Source organism: Ochotona curzoniae, unplaced genomic scaffold (assembly GCF_017591425.1).
Source record: "Ochotona curzoniae isolate NIBS_2020 unplaced genomic scaffold, NIBS_Ocur_1.0 contig_605, whole genome shotgun sequence".
In the NCBI taxonomy this organism is placed as follows: Eukaryota; Metazoa; Chordata; class Mammalia; order Lagomorpha; family Ochotonidae; genus Ochotona; species Ochotona curzoniae.
The window spans coordinates 5,163,319-5,179,430 of record NW_024466491.1 but is presented as its reverse complement, the minus strand read 5'-3'; the positions used below and the strand labels follow the sequence as shown (position 1 = coordinate 5,179,430).

The 16,112-nt window shown below is 65.3% G+C and overlaps 4 protein-coding genes across 4 annotated transcripts in view; 2 read left to right on the top strand and 2 right to left on the bottom strand.

The window, feature by feature from the left end:
• Positions 1 to 16,112, top strand: part of LOC121163398 (coiled-coil domain-containing protein 130-like) — a 469,842-nt gene that overhangs the window by 84,899 nt on the left and 368,831 nt on the right. The gene's annotated exons all lie outside the window — the stretch shown is intronic.
• Positions 86 to 5,608, bottom strand: DDA1 (DET1 and DDB1 associated 1). Its single transcript, XM_040990987.1, has 5 exons — positions 5,548 to 5,608; positions 2,477 to 2,557; positions 2,055 to 2,106; positions 1,523 to 1,584; positions 86 to 730 (listed from the first exon to the last, which is right to left on the bottom strand). The coding sequence occupies exons 1-5, from the start codon at positions 5,548 to 5,550 to the stop codon at positions 620 to 622; spliced, it is 309 nt and encodes a 102-aa protein (XP_040846921.1). The 5' UTR covers positions 5,551 to 5,608; the 3' UTR covers positions 86 to 619.
• On the bottom strand, positions 7,334 to 8,102 carry MRPL34 (mitochondrial ribosomal protein L34). Its single transcript, XM_040990990.1, has 2 exons — positions 8,017 to 8,102; positions 7,334 to 7,903 (listed from the first exon to the last, which is right to left on the bottom strand). Exons 1-2 carry the CDS (start codon positions 8,079 to 8,081, stop codon positions 7,705 to 7,707), a joined length of 264 nt encoding a protein of 87 aa, XP_040846924.1. The 5' UTR covers positions 8,082 to 8,102; the 3' UTR covers positions 7,334 to 7,704.
• ABHD8 (abhydrolase domain containing 8) lies at positions 9,460 to 15,310 on the top strand. Its single transcript, XM_040990840.1, has 5 exons — positions 9,460 to 9,574; positions 10,481 to 11,231; positions 13,785 to 13,955; positions 14,067 to 14,283; positions 14,666 to 15,310. Exons 2-5 carry the CDS (start codon positions 10,489 to 10,491, stop codon positions 14,837 to 14,839), a joined length of 1,305 nt encoding a protein of 434 aa, XP_040846774.1. The 5' UTR covers positions 9,460 to 9,574; positions 10,481 to 10,488; the 3' UTR covers positions 14,840 to 15,310.

Sequence of the window (16,112 nt, the reverse complement as noted above, 5' to 3'; positions counted from 1 at the left end):
CGTGCCAAGGCCAGGGTGGACCTTGGGGGTGAGCCGGGCTCCATCCTCCAGCCGAGGCAGGCGGAGCAAAGACGCCAAGGGAATAGGAAACATCCTTTTATTGGGGTGGACACTGGAGCTAGTCCGTGAGAAAAAAAAATGAAAGATCCAGAAGGGGCAGAGGGCGCCCCACCGCGCACCAGGCAAGGCCACGCCCCGAGGTGCCCCCCGGGCATGGCGCAGACGGGCGGGCGGGCAGAGAAGGCCACTCCATGTCCGATGTCCCCGGAGGCCCCCAGCCATCCTGGGGCTCCCCGGGCTGGGGCGGGGGGGTGGAGAGGGCAGGGAGGAGGTGGGCAAGGTCGTGGGGAAGGCAGGACGGGGAACCGACCATGTGGTTTGTAAAAAGCATCTAGCGACGACGACATCACACTACTGGGTCTGTCGGCCCCTTTAACCAACGCTCCAAGACAGATTACAGCATAAATAAAAACTCACGGAAAATAAATACATCGACAGCTATGAGGTTGGAAGTGATGCGGACGGGGCGGGGCGGGAGCGGCGGGCGGGGGCGCGCGGGCTGGGGGCGCTTACACGCGGCGGGCGCGCGGGCACGAGGAGCCTGGCGGGGACGCGCGCCCTAGGTGTCCTCGTGCATGTCCGGGCTGTCCGTCCGCGCCACCTTGCGCGGCGGCGCCGAGCTCTCGCCCTCCAGCTCCACCTGCTCCTGGTCTCTCTTCTTGGCAGCATTCTAGGGGATCGGAAAGAAGGGACGAGGACAGGGCCTCAAAGTCTCCGCTGCGGGTGCGGGAGCCGGCCAGCCGGGGCTGCGGCGGGCAGCACTCCCAGCACTGTCCCCCTCGAGGGCCACAGGCCCCCAGTGGCTCCGTGTGTCCCGTACCAGGGGCCAGGGGTCCCGGAAGGTGTGTGCGTCTGGGAAAAGGTGTTTTACTGCTACTGGGACCCCCCCTCCACACACACACACACACACACAAGGCCTATGAGGCCCTGGCAGCCGGGAAGTGGGGGTGTGAGGAGGCAGCGACAAGGTCGAGGTCACGGTTGTGGACTCCCCTTAAAGCGATTAAGTTGTGGAATGACGTGGGGAGATTTCCATTTAAAAGGAAAATGGGGCGGAGACCGGCCACAGTATCAAAATCTAGGTCCACACCATCGAGTCTTCCCACGTCCAGGACTGCGGCCAGACGCTGCAGGGAGGGGGCCAGGCCTGGACAGTTCCTACTGCCCCAGCCCCATCCTCCCCTGCCCCGTCCTCCCCTGCCCCGTCCTCCCCTGCCCCGTCCTCCCCAGCCCCATCCTCCCCTGCCCCATGCTCCCCTGCCCCATCCTCCCCTGCCCCGTCCTCCCCTGCCCCGTCCTCCCCAGCCCCATCCTCCCCTGCCCCGTCCTCCCCAGCCCCGTCCTCCCCTGCCCCGTCCTCCCCGGGCCCATCCTCCCCTGCCCCGTCCTCCCGGCCCCGTCCTCCCTGGCCCCAGCCCCACGTTGGATCCTCCACAGCCCTGGCCCTGCCCTGTTCACCCACCTTCTTGTCCCATTGCTGATGTAGGTAACGTAGGAGGATGTTGGTCTTCTCGGTGACGATGACTGGGGAGGGAAGAGAAGGCGAGGCTCAGTGCTGGGGCGCAGGGTGGGCGCTGCCCGGGGGGTTCTGGGACTCCAGGGGTGCAAGGGGAGTGGGGAGGAGGGGAGGGAGGGCGCAGTCCGGGACGCCTGCCTGCGCGTTTCGTGTTCCAAGCAGCGGCCACGCGCAGGATCCCCGGCCTCTCTGGGGAGCCAGCCCAGTGCGCGCGCGCACGCACACACACACATACACACACCCCTGTGCTCGCGTGCGTGCGAGCAACTACGCGCATGGCCCTGGGTGTATGTGTGCGTGATGGTGGTTGAGGGGGTGGTCTGGGCTCCCCCACATGTGCGGTCTGGGGCCGGATGACGGACCCCACGTGCAGACGGACACCTGTCAGCTCAGGAGGTCCCCAAGTTGGGGGCGCGGGGGTGAGGGGCAGGTGCTGGCGGGCCCCCAGGCCTAGGACCCGGAGACTCCGGCTACTTACTTTGTTCGGAGGGGTATTCTCGAGTGGGCAGGTAGACTGAGGGACGCCGGTTCTGCGGGAGGGGGCGGGGCAGGGGTGAGTCAGGAGGTGTGGGCGGGTCTGGGCAGGGAGGGGGTGAGGGGTCTCGGGTGCCTCCCTCCAGCACCCCACCCTTCCACGCACACAGGACGCCGCGCCAGGACGCCGCGCCAGGACAGGGGGCTGGCCGGACCACACCACCTAAGCGCCTTCTCCTAGCCTCTAGCTGCCACCTCCCCACCCTCCCCACTCCCTGTGCACCCCAGCTGTTTCCTGGGGTCGGCGTAAGTGCCCAGCGTGCCACGAGGCTTTGCTCGTTGCCACCTCCCCACCCTGTCCCCCATCCCACACCTCCCCATGCGCCCCAGCCCCCCAGGGTTGCTGCACCTGCCCACCGTGCCTACCGAGGCTTTGCAGACGGAGTCGGCGTGGAATCGGCTAAAATTGCTTTTGTTGTACACAGGCAATCCTTTCAAAAAATCTGCCTGAAAAAAATAAATAAAAATAAAACTAAAAAAAAAAATCTGCCTGTAACACAGGAAGGGGGGGGGTGGGTGCATGGGTGGCTGAGGGCCCAGGCCGGCGTCCTGGCCCCCTCATTTCCTTCCCCCCCCGGAACGCTGCTGCCCCGTACCCCTGTACCAGGCGGACCCCCTGAGGCTCTGGGAGAAGGGGTAACCCAGGGGACGGCAGGTGGCGGCTGCTCCCCGGGGCACTGCACTTGGTAACCCACTAAACACACAGGGGCAGGACACAGGGCACAGAGCCTGCTGGCCTTGGTTCTCTGGCCCCACCTGACAGCCCGCCCGGGCAGCAGGGGCAGGAAACACGGAGGCTGGCCAGTGGACGGACACGCCAGGGCACAGGGGTGGCCAGAGCCCGTGTCCCCAGCATCTGGAGGCTAGGGGGCGGGATCCTGATGTAGGTGGTTGGCCATGGTTAGCCCCAGGGTACTTTTTAAGGGGACAGCTTTTTTGTTTTGACTGGAATGTATAATTACTGAGTGGCAGATAGAGACAGATTTTTCATCTTCTGCTGGCTCACTCCCTAAATGGGCTACAATAGGGCCAGGGTTGGTTGGCCATACCCAAGCCAGGAGCCTAGACCATCACCAGGTCTCCCACGCGGGTGCAGGGTCCCAGGGATTTGGGCCGTCCTTTCCCAGTCCACAAGCAGGGAGCTGGAAGGGGAGTGGAGCAGCCGGGACACAAACTGGTGCCCCTATGGAATACTGACGTTGTGGGTGGTGGGCTAACCCGGTGAGGGTCCACACGAGCGTCAGGATGCCCTTGGCTCCACAACCCCCAACGCCGGGGCTTTGGGAAGGCCCTTGCAAGGCCCTCCGGACCCTGTCAGGCCTGGTCAGGGACGCGTGGGAGGGCTATGTGTGATGTCACACCTGCAGGTGCTGCCCGTCCCCATGGGAGGACAAGGACACAGTGGGGTGTGTGTAAGATCAGCCAGCCTGCCATGGAGGAGGGGACACAGGTTCAAGGCCCGGCTTCTCCACCTCCCGGCTTCAGCCTCTGCTCACTTGGCCTTTCAGAAAAACACACACGACAGAACCCTGGACCTTACAAAAGGCCCTAGGGCTCCCCTGTAACTTCCTGGGAGGGGGGGAGGTGGATCTTCCTGGGACTCAGCGCCCCTCCCCAGTCCCACTGGGCCCCCACCTCCCCCAGGCCAACTCAGGGCACTGGAATGTCAACAGGCAGCCCCCATTGCTCCCCCCCTCCGCCCCAGCTAGCAGGTGCCCGAAGATTCGCATGACCCAGAACCAGCGGGAGGAGACAGCTCCACCCGGAGCCCCTCGGACCTGCCCCCAACCACAGCTCAGCCCCACACCCCAGGTCAAGCTTTCTCCTCTTTTCAGCGAAACGGTCATCTATTTAAATGGTTGGCAGAGAGAGATCTTCCCTCTGCTGCCTCAGTCCCTCAAATGGCTGCTGTGGTTGTGGGGCTGGGCCAGGCTGAAGCTGGGAGCCGGCCACCCAGCGTCCTAGGGTCTCCTCTGCCACCTTCCCAAGCCACACGCAGGGAGCTGGATGGGAAATAGAGCAGTCGGGACTTGAATGGGGCAATGTGACGGGAAGGTGGCTGAACCTGGAGGGCTGTGACACCAGGTCCCCAATGCCCCCCTACTGCGTGGCTGGGCGTGGGGTGCCAGGGTGAGTGACACAGCCGCCCTGCTCCGGCCTCAGGCAGTGGCCGCCGTGAGAGGCCCAGGACGGTGCGGGGGGCTGGGGGCGGCCAATCTGGGGATCATGTGAGCACTGAGCTGAAGGGAGAGCAGGGGTCCCCCACCCCAACTCCAGTCCCTGAGCACACACGCAGTCTCACCCAACACCCCCACGTGGCAGGGCTGCGATGTCACAGAGCTGGGCAGGGGCCATGGCAGGTGCCAGGTGAGGGGCTGGGGTCCAGCCAGGGGACCAGCCGGGAAGAGGGGGAAGCTGCCAGGCAGGAGAGCCAGGCCGGTGGGCTCCACAGAATCTACAGGAGCACTTGGGGTGGGGTGCGGGGTGCCCTGATAGACCGAGAACAATCCCAAGGCTGGGGGACCCCAGGCCTGCCTCCCCACATCCCCTCCACCAATTCCCCCACACACCAGGACCAGGAGTGTGAGGGCTGACTGTCTCCAGGGGCCAAACGTCCCACCATCACCCCTGCAGCGGCTTCAGCTGCCTCGCCACACTGCCAGACCCCAACCAGGAGGCCATGTCCCCTTTCCACCCACCCCTCAATGGGCAGGGCCAGGCCGGGGTCCCAGGGCTCCTTCTCAGGGGACAGACGGAGGAGGAAGCCAGGGAGGGCTTGGTGGTGAGGACGGGGCCAGGGGTGATATGGGGACCAGGGGTGAGGTGGGGCATCAGGGAGCGAGGTGCGGATGGGGGGTTTTGATGGGGATCGGGGCAGAATCAGGGTGAGATCGGGATGGGGATTGGATCCGGGGTTTGATCGGGGATCGGGGTGAGGCGGGGATGGGGTGATGTCCAGATGGGGGCGAAGTGGGATCGGGGCTTGATCGGGTTTGATCGGGTGGGATGGGGGTGAGATGGGGTGAGGTGGGATCGGGGCTTGATCGGGGATCGCGGCGGGGATTGGGGTGATGTCGGCCGCCGGCAGGTGCACCGCCCCTTCCCCACCCAGGAGGGGATCGGTGGGCTCCAGGGAGGATCTCGGGGACCCCCCACCCCGATCCCCACCGCAGGCCTCTTCCGGGGGCGCCCTGGGGGGCCGGGGCAAGCGCGCGACCCGGAAATGAATGAGTTGTCAAGGCCTTGGAAGCCCCGAAGGGGTCAGGGGTCGGAGCCGGAGCTGGGCGGGGTCAGCCCAGGTGGCAGGAATGGGGCGGGGGTCGAAGGCCATAGGTCAGCCGGAGGGGCGGGGCCCGAGCCCGGCGCGGCAGGGGGGCCCCGAGGGCAGAGCCGGCGGGGCGCGGGGCCCGCGGCGCCATGGCGAAGGCCGCCCTTACCATCTTCTGCCTCCGCCGCCGTCCCCGCCGCCGCCGCCGCCGCACAGTAACTCCAGCCACGGCACAGCGCACCGTGATGGCGCCAGCGCCCGCCGTCATTGGCCCGAGGGCAGGCCCCGCCCCCGCGAGGCCCGCCCTCCGCGCGGACCCATTGGCCAGGGGCGGACAGCTCGCGCGCCCATTGGTCGCCACGCCTCCTCCCTGGATGACCAAGTGCGGTGGAAGAAGCAAAACCCCGCCCGGGCCGGAGAAGCCAAAGGGAGGCGAGGCCCGGAAGTGGGCGGGGCCCCTCAGCACAGCCTCCTGGGAGTTGTAGTTCACAGCTGGCATGCAGCTGGAAGGCCGTAGTTCGCTGCAGCCAGAGGTTTCCCTGTCTCCCCAGCACCGCGTTCTTTCCTCCCCAAGGTCTCCCTGTCTCCCCTTTCTTTCTCCTCAGTGTCTCTTGAGGTCCCAAACATGGGCCCCCAACAGTCTCCTCGAGCTCTTACCCTGACATTCACCCTATCTAGGAATGGCTCCCATACCTGTGGGATCTTCGGGATCCACCAAGCATGGAGTCAGTCCTCCAACACCCCCCAATTCCATGCCCCTCTGCCCTGCTGCCCAGTCCCCCACCTGACCGTCCCTCGGGGCGCAGGTGACCCCCCTCAGGGGCAGGTGGAGGATCTGCTCACGGCACACACAGGACAGAGTGGGGCCTAGTGGCTAAGGTCCTCACCTTGCAAGCACCAGCCTCCCATAAGGGAACCTGTTCAAGTCCCGGCAGCCCCACTTCCCATCCGGCTCCCTGCCTGTGGCCTGGGAAAGCAGTGGAGGACGGCCCAAAGCCTTGGGACCCTGCACCCATGTGGGAGATCCTGAAGAGGCTCCTGGCTTTGGATCAGCTCAGCTCTGGCTGTTGCGGCTACTTGGGGAGTGACCCAGCAGATGGAGAATCTCTCTCTATATATATATATATCTGCCTTTCAAATAAAAATCTTTTTTTTTTTCTTTTTTTTTAAGAAGACAGAGTGCTCCAATGTGGACACTGGCAGACATTTAATGAGGTTTCCAAGCCAGGGGTCGGGGCGGGCATGGCCAGTCCTTGGGTGGGCCCAAGCTGGGACCCCAACATTCGGCTCCAACAGAACAGGTTGTGGCCAGTGGTCAGGGTCGGTCCTGGGAGCCTGAGGTTAGAGTTGGGGGACTCACATTTCACTTCCAGTCCCCTTTCCCACGCCAACTCCTCATTTACAGATGTCTGAGGTGGACCACGCTGACCCCACAGGGTGGTCAGTGGTCAGGCCAGTCATGGGGTGTGGTCAGTGGTCAGGCTGGCACTGGGGTCCCCACGGGCTGCAGGGTGAGTTCTGGGTTCCTCGCAGGCTGGAGGTGGCCTTGGGGGATGGGATCCCGCAGGCTGCAGGCCGGCTTGGGGGGTCCCCGCAGGCTGCAGGGAAGGCTCCAGGGGTCCCCACGCCGGCTGCAGGGAAGGCTCCAGGGGTCCCTTTGGACCGCAGGGTGGGCTCGGGAGTCCCCGCGGGCTGCAGGGAAGGCTCCAGGGGTCCCTGTGGGCCGCAGGGTGGGCTCGAGGGTCCCTGTGGGCTGCAGGCGGGCTCGGGGGTCCTCGTGGGCTGCAGGTGGGCTCGGGAGTCCCCGCGGGCTGCGGCACGGGGGTCCTGTGGGCTGCAGGGGTCGGGTCCCACGGCTGCAGGTGGGCTGGGTCCCGAGGCTGCAGGCGGGCTCGGGGGTCCTCGTGGGCTGCAGGCCGGCTCGGGGGTCCTCGTGGGCTGCAGGTGGGCTCGGGGGTCCTCGTGGGCTGCAGGTGGGCTCGGGGGTCCCCACGGGCTGCAGGCGGGCTCGGGGGTCCCCGCAGGCTGCAGGTGGGCTCAGGGGTCTCTGTGGGCTGCAGGGCGGGCTCGAGGGTCCCTGTGGGCTGCAGGTGGGCTCGGGGGTCCTCGTGGGCTGCAGGTGGGCTCGGGGGTCCCCGCAGGCTGCAGGCCGGCTCGGGGGTCCTCGTGGGCTGCAGGTGGGCTCCAGGGGTCCCCGCAGGCTGCAGGCCGGCTCGGGGGTCCTCGTGGGCTGCAGGTGGGCTCGGGGGTCCCCGCAGGCTGCAGGCCGGCTCGGGGGTCCCCGCAGGCTGCAGGCCGGCTCGGGGGTCCTCGCGCCGGCTGGCCCTCAGTGGCTCAGCGACTTGCGGCCCTTGAGCATCCGGCGCAGCAGCACCTGCACCCCGGCCGGCGTGCTCAGGCGCCGGACCCAGCCGTGCTTGTGCTTGCGTTTCAGGTTGCTGGGCTGGTACTCGTTGCCGCGGGCCTTACCGCGGGTGGACAGCGCGCCCAGGAGGCCGCCGCTCGGCCCAGGCTGCAGGAGGCACCTGCGGGGGTCGGGGGGCGGTCAGGGGTCAGAGGGCGCGCGGGGGGCGCTCACGTGCGGCGGGCCCCGGCCCCCGACCCCCGGCCCCGCAGCCCCCTGACCCCTAGGACTCACCTGCCAGCCAGCAGGGCGGCCGAACCGGCGCCGCGGCCGAGGAGGGAGCCCACCCAGAGAGACATGTCCCGCCGCTCACGCCGCCATTCGGGAACGCTGCTCTAGCCTCCTGGGAAATGTAGTTCCTTCCGAGAGCCGCGGGGGACATCGGGAGTTGTAGTCGCACGCCTGCGCAGCGCAGTCGGGCGAGCGCAGGGGCGCGTGCGCGCAGCACGGCATGCTGGGAGTTGTAGTTTTCTGCCCTTCCCCGGAGTGGCCGCGGTGCAGCTGGTCCTCCCGCCGGACACATGGCACGCAGCTGGCCGTCGATCTGCTCTGGCCGCAGCCAAGTCTCCGCCCCGCTGGGCGAGGCGCCCGGGAAACCTCCGGTGCAGCGTGTGCGTGTCCTTGAGTGGGTCCTGCCCCTTGCCCGGCTGGGGTGTCTTCAGGAGCCAAGCTCGCCCTGGACGGCCAACTGGCCATACGGTGTCTGAACCGGCTCGTCGTTCGCACAGCCTGCTGAGGCCCTGGAGCCGGGGTGACCAGCCCTCCCCACACACCCCTGCCCTGCTCGCACAGCCTGCTGAGGCCCTGCAGCGGGCAGGGGTGACCAGCCCTGCACTCACGCCCCTGCCCTGCTCGCACAGCCTGCTGAGGCCCTGGAGCAGGCAGGGGTGACCAGCCCTCCCCACACACCCCTGCCCTGCTCGCACAGCCTACCTAGGCCCTGCTGCAGGGGTGACCAGCCCTGCACACACACCCCTGCCCTGCTGGCACAGCCTTGCAGTGCCCCCCATCCCTGCAGCTGGCACATCTCTCCCCCTGCCTTCCCTAGCTGCAAGAATGAAGTGGGTAAGCCCTGGGTGGTGTGCAAGGCAGCCTGGTGTGCACCTGACCCACATAAGTCAGGGAAATTCAAGGTCATTGGGCAGGGACTGAACCCCAGCCTGGGCGTCCACCCCTGGCCGCTCACCTCCTGCTGAGCATGCAGCCACCAGTTAAATGGGTTATGCAATGTTGAATCCCTGATGAACCCACCACCTCAAGGACAGAGGCCTGACTGCCAGCACTGCACAGCCATGGGTTCGAATCCCCGTCTCCCTGCAATGCTAGACTCGTGCCCTTGCACCGCAGGCATTTCCTCATCCCGCCCCCTTAGAATAGAAGGGCCCACGCGCGGAGAAGGAGAAGGAAGGGGGCGCTGCAGGGGCCGGGGCTGCCCTCATCGCCCCAGCGGACCCAGGCCACAGGGGCTCCTCCCCCTACCTCCCCCAAAGAGGCGTGGCCAGGACGCCAAGAGCCCGCCCCCACCCTGGGCAGGCCTCCCCGGATTGGGCCTCGTAACGAGGCCGAGCCAGCCCGCGGCTCTCATAGGCCGACGCGCCCGCCCGTCGGCGCGCAGCCCCGCCCTCTCGGGGAGGGACTTAAAGGGCCGGCTCCTGGCCGGGATGCGCTGCTCGGGCGCCCGGAGCCCCGCGCTCGCTCGGCCGCCCGACCGCGCGCCAGCCACCATGTAAACGGCGCGGCCTGGAGACGGTGGCCCCTTTCTCCGCCCCGGGCTCCCGGGGCGCTCCATGAGGTGAGCGCGTCCGTGTGCCCGCCTCCCCAGGCCTGCTGCGCCTGGGGCCGTGGAGGCCGGGGTGGTGGTGGTGGTGGTGGTGATGGGGGGCTGTCCACGCACGCAGCCTGGCTTGCGGGGGGCTCCTAGAAGACGACCCCGGAGGCCTGCGGCCGCGCAGGGCTGGCAGGCAGACGGGGTGCGGGGAGGCTGGCACGGTGCACCTGCGCCCCCCACCCCGCAGCGGTGTGTGTGTGCGCGGGGGGAAGCGAGGGGCGCTGCCAGCCACACCTGCGGGGTCCCCAGGGCCCCCCAAGGGGCGGCAGAGGCTCGGTCCTGTCGCTAGGCCTGAGACAATGGGGGGCGGGGGTGCGCTGCGCGGTGATACCCCCGGAGTTATGTAACTGTCCGTGGTTGCCATAGTCACGGGGGAGCCGGGTGCGGGCCTGGAGGCCGCTGGACACAGCGTCCAGTTCCTGGGCTCTCGTGGCCAGCAGGGGTTGGAGGCTGCAGGGGGCGCTGAGGGAGCAGACCCCAGAAGCACCTGGAGCTTGGCCCTGGCAGCGCGGGCGAGGCCTCATCCTGCAGCGCAGACTGCCTGCTTGAGGATTTGCGCCTTTTTTTTTCTTTCCTAATCCCAGGAGCGGCTGCAAGGCCGTGCGGGTTTAAGAAAGAGCAAGCGAGCAGGGGTGAATCAATGAACTTGAGCGTATGGGGGGGACTCTTCCTGCAGGAAGTCCACTGACCCCTCCTCCAGCAGGTCCAGGGAAGGCCCTGCGGGGACCTACGCGCAGCCAAGGTGCCCAGGGCCGGAGGGCTGGCTGGCAGCAGCGGCCCTGGGTGCAGGGTGCCAGCCTGGCCTGGCAGGTGCCACCGCTTGCACCTGCAGAAATGAGGTGCCTCTTGTACGCCCTCCTCCGTTTGCAGGACGCACCATGCTGACCGGAGTGACCCAGGGTTTCTTCTGCTGCCTCCTGGGCACATCCCCCAACGCCGTGGGGCCCCTGGACAGCGTCGAGTCCAGCGACGGCTACACCTTCGTGGAGGTCAAGCCGGGCCGCGTGCTGCGCGTAAAGCATGCGGGCCCCACGCCCGCGCCCCCGCCGCCGCCGCCCCCTGCGCGGGAGGATGAGGCCCACGGTGACCGGTCCGGCTTGGTCCACTGCCAGCGGCGGATCACCGTGTACCGCAGCGGGCGCCTGCTGGTGGAGAACCTGGGCCGGGCCCCGCGCGCAGACCTGCTGCATGGCCAGAGCGGCTCCGGAGAGCCCCCGGCCGCCGTGGAGGTGGAGCTGGCCGAGGCTGGAGCAGGAGGAGGCGGCGAGGGCGGCCGCGCGACCCCGGGCAGCGGCGGGCGGCGGCGACGGGCACGGCGGCCCAAAAGGACCATTCACATAGACTGCGAGAAGCGCATCACCAGCTGCAAGGGCGCGCAGGCCGACGTCGTCCTGTTCTTCATCCATGGTGTCGGCGGCTCCTTGGCCATCTGGAAGGAACAGCTGGACTTCTTCGTGCACCTCGGCTACGAGGTGGTGGCCCCCGACCTGGCGGGCCACGGGGCCAGCTCGGCGCCCCACGTGGCGGCCGCCTACACCTTCTACGCGCTGGCCGAGGACATGAGAGCCATCTTCAAGCGCTATGCCAAGAAACGTAACATCCTCATTGGGCACTCTTACGGGTAAGGCGAGGGGCTGGCCCCCGGGGCGGGGGGCCAGAGGGAGGGGTGGGGAGCCGGGACAGCACCCCCAGGCCACTGAAGACTGATGGCAGTCCTTGAAAAACTTCAAGTTTGGACTGGCGTGTGATGGCTCACTGGCTAAGCCTCCATCTGCACGCGCCAGCATACCATATGGTGGATGGTTCAAGGCCCACTTCCCGTCCAGCTCCCTGCCTGTGGCCTGGGAAAGCAGCGGAGGACGGCCCAAAGCCTTGGGACCCTGCACTCTTGTGAAGGACCTGGAATAAGCTCCTGGCTCCTGGCTTCAGATTGGCGCAGCTCCGGCCATTGCAGCTACTTAGGCAATGAGCTAGCTGATGGGAGATCTTTCTCTGTCTCTCCTTCTCTCTGTAGATCTGCCTTTCTGATAATAATAAGTTTTATTAAAAAGCAAAGTTTCAAATTTGCAGTCAGGACTTGAACCTCAACACCAAAAGCCATTGGCTTTGGCACACACAGTTACACCAATGCTCCCATCACCACTCGGACGCAAGCTCCCTGCGTACGCGCACACCCTGCGAGACAGCCGGGCACAGCCGGGCATTTGGGTCCCTCCCACCCACGGGGTTGGGGACAGGGATCCAGATGGAGCCCCAGGCTGCAGCCCAAGCTTGGCCTCCCGCAGTGGGTGCCAGTGCTCCCGCTGTGTCTGTTTCGGGGTCGCCCTGTCTTTGCAGGGTGGGCCGATTGGAGACTGGTGAATTCTATATGCCAAGGCAGGCTGGGCAGTCACTTGAGGGCCATGGGACACTCTGGGGCCCAGGTTCATCCCCTGCCAGGTCCTTTAATCCCTGGTTGCCTCTGGGCTTTGCCCACAAGCCTGCAGCACAGAAGGCAGCTGTGGCGGTGGCCCATGCAGTGAGACAAGAGGAAGGAGTAACTTGGGGCCTGGCATGACGGCTTAATTGACCAACTCTCCACCAGCAAGCACCAGCATCCCATATGGACGCTGGTTCGAGTCCCGGCAGCCCCACTTCCCACCCAGCTCCCTGCCTGTGGCCTGGGAAAGCAGCGGAGGACGGCCCAAAGCCTTGGGACCCTGCACCCGCGTGGGAGACCCGGAAGAGGCTCCTGGCTCCTGGCTTTGGATCAGCTCAGCTCTGGCCATTGCGGCTACTTGGGGAGTGACTCAGTGGACAGAAGATCTTCCTCTCTGTCTCTCCTCCTCTCTGTATATCTGCCTTTCCAATAAAAAATAAATTAAAAAAAAAAAACAGCCAGGCCAAGAACTAACAGGTATTTATGTCCATGTACATGGTTTGGGTTCTCTTTTTAAAGACTCACTATTTTTGTGGAAGAAGCAGATTTTCGGAGAGAGGGTGAGACAGAGAGAAAGATGTTCCATCCACGGGCTCACTCCCCAAATGGCCTGGGTCAGCCAAAGCCCGGAGGCTGGAACTCCCCCTGTGTTTCCCATGTAGGTGGCGGGGCCGCTCTTGGGGCATGCTCGCAGGGAGCCGGGTCAGAATACAGCAAGCAGCACTTCACCTTCCAGCGGACAAGAAGAGTACTTACAAAAAACACATTTATTTATTTTCATTAGAAACGCACATTTACAGAGACGAGGAGAGACAAAGATCTTCCATCACTGGTTCACTCCCCAAGTGGCCGCAATGGCCAGAGCTGAGCTGATCTGCAGCCAGGAGCCAGGAGCCTCTTCCAAGTCCCCCACGCGGGTGCAGGGTCCCAAGGCTCTGGGCTGTCCTCCACTGCTTTCCCAGGCTACAAGCAGGGAGCTGGATGGAAAATGGAGCAGCCGGGACACGAACCGGCACCCATATGGGATCCTGGTATGTGCGAGGTGGGGACTTTAGCCACTAGGCTACTGTGCTGGGCCACTACCTTTTTTTTTAAGGGGTTACGTATAAAATGGCGCCCTCCTCCATTTCTGGTGCACTGCTGCCCGCTCTGTGCTCAGCAGCTGCTCCATAGCAGGCTTTCTTTGTGAGTTTTTTTCTTATCGTTGTATAACCACGGAACACCGTGCACAGAACACCGCAAGGCTTCAGACGCCGAGGTGGCCCCTTGGCGAGGCAGTCTGGCATCTGGAGTTTGGGTGGATCATTGGGTTTGTGGCTGAGTCCGTGCTCTAACCAGATCTGAACAGAAGTAACGGCCACCCGGCCCAGGTAGAAGAAGGTGAAATGTTTGGTCTCACGCCAAGCGGGGCTGCACTTCCTGTCAAACTCCTTCCCGGTGAGGGCCACGCTGTCCTGTAGGTTCTAGCTTGAGTGGCTCACTCCCCCGACCCCTGCTGCGCGTAGCGGAAGTGTCCGCATTTTGCATAAGTGCCTTACGGGGGCGCGTGGTCACTGTGGAGCTGGGCTGGCTGACTCGCCCGGTCTCCGGGGGAAGGCGCGGACTTTGTCCAGCTCAGGTGAGAGGACGTGTCCTAGCAAAGCCCTGGTGCATCTAAGCCATGGGGGGCTTTCTCACACACACACGCCTGTCGCCCCTGTTGCTGTCCATGGCCTCTGCCCTCCTCCATTGTCCCTGCCGCCTCCTCTCCGGCAGCGTCTCCTTCTGCACCTTCCTGGCTCACGAGTACCCTGACCTGGTGCACAAGGTGGTTATGATCAACGGCGGCGGCCCCACGGCGCTGGAGCCCAGCATCTGCTCCATCTTCAACATGCCCACCTGCGTCCTGCACTGCCTGTCGCCCTGCCTGGCCTGGAGCTTCCTCAAGTGAGTGCCCTGCGGGCCGGAGGATGGGCCCGGGCAGGGGGCGGGAGTGGACCAGCCTCTTGCCCTCCCCTTGGGGGTGAAGGCGGTGCCCACCCACCCACTCTCCTCCAGGGCCGGCTTCGCCCGCCAAGGGACCAAAGAAAAGCAACTGTTGAAGGAGGGGAACGCCTTCAACGTGTCCTCCTTCGTGCTGCGCGCCATGATGAGCGGCCAGTACTGGCCCGAGGGGGACGAAGTCTACCACGCCGAGCTCACCGTGCCCGTGTTGCTGGTGCACGGCATGCACGACAAGTTCGTGCCCGTGGAGGAGGACCAGCGCATGGCGGAGGTGGGTGGAGCCCAGTGCGCAGGTCCGTGCGTGGCCACACCCCTCGACAGGTGCATGCTGCGTGTGGGAGGGTGTGGCTTCCAGGTGGGCGTGGCTGCGGCCCAGCAGGTGCACCCCCATGGCCTGCGGAGGGGATACTGTGACTCCGTTTTAAGCTCAGAGCTCAAAGGGCTCGGAAAGGTGGCCCATTGGGGCTTAAGGTCACAGGTAGCTGTGGAGACTGTCATGGATGTAGTGGATCTGGGTAGGGTGAGGGGGACGTGTCCTCAGGAGGCACTGCCCCAGATGGGTGGAGGGCCAGGAGTCACAGGGCAGCCTGCCCCCTGCCGCCCTCGCCCCTCATGCCAATGGATGCCTTGCTGCCCCATCCCCGCCCCCACAGATCCTGCTCTTGGCTTTCCTCAAGCTCATTGATGAAGGCAGCCACATGGTGATGCTGGAGTGTCCCGAGACCGTCAACACACTCCTGCACGAGTTTCTGCTCTGGGAGCCCGAGGCCACCCCCAGGGCCCTGCCCCAGCCTCCGCCCACGCCCCCAGAGGAGGAGAAGAAGTAGCCGCTGCTGGGCCAGACCAGCACATTGTCCACTTGATAAGCAGAGCGGCCGTGGCACAGGAGGCCAGCCGCGGCGATGCAGCCAGCAGGCGCCAGGTCTGCAGGTGTGTGCCCGCCAGCCGGGGCCGGCCTAGGCTCTCGGGACAGAGTCAGGCCAGGGAGATAGCCCCCCTCCAGGCTGGCCAGGCGGGGCCTGGGAGCAGCCAGGACCCCTTGTGGAGGAAGACCCTGTACAAAAGACCCCCCCCCCGCGCCACGCGGCCGTGGCAGGGCCCTCACACCCTACTCTGGCTTCCATTGTCTGCCAAGCTTGATCCTGCGGGGACCCCCCCCATTCACCCCATCCCCCTATCCCTCAGCGCTGGGGGCTGTTTGTCACCCTGTGGGGGAGGGGAGGGAAACGGGGGAGGGGCTAGCACCACGGAACCTGCACATCTCAACCTGTGACTCAATAAAAAGAAGTGACAATCGGTGTCTGGGACGCGAACTGGGTGACCGTCCAGGAATCTTCCTCCCTCACAGCCTCACTTCTCCCCTCTGCAGGGTGGGCTGGTGCAGGTGCCTGTCCATTCGGGAGGACCTGGCAGAGAGAGGCGGATTGCCACCTGCCGCCACCTCCAACCCCTATTGCTCGTGGGGGCTGGGTGAGGCAGAAGCTGGGAGCCTGGAGCTCCACCCTGGCCTCTCCCGCCCGAGGCAGCACCCTGGCCCTTGCTGCTCCCAGGGAGCTGTTAGCAGGGAGGGTGCAGGAAGCAGCGTGCAGCGGCTGAGAGTCAGACCTGTGCCTTAACTTCCTGAGCTTATCTTTTTTAAAAAATATTTTATTTCAAAGGCACAACAATAGATAAAGGAGTTCCCCCCCCCAAAAAAAACCCCATCCCACCAGGGGCAGGTCAGACTAAAGTCATGAGCCCCCTTGTGGGCAGCAGGGACCCTACGCTGCCGGGTGTAGGTTATCAGCAGGGAGCTCGATTTGGAAGCTGTGGCCACCACCGGAACTGGGCAGGTGTCCCAAGAAGTGGCTTCAAGTAAGTGCCATGCCAAGTGTCTGCCCCCTGGACATGCCTATGGCTGCCACAGCGAGGGGGTGAGGGGGCGGCAGCTGGCATCCAGTGCCTAGGGGCTTAGCAGCAGCCCCCGGCAGGCAGGGACACTGTGAGAAACAGCCCACCGGCAGTCCAAGTGGGTGGAACTGAGGCTCCAGTGGTACCGTGAATTCTGAAAGGCTCATTTTTTTAAACCTGAGTGACGTCATGAGTCCCACAGGGACCCCT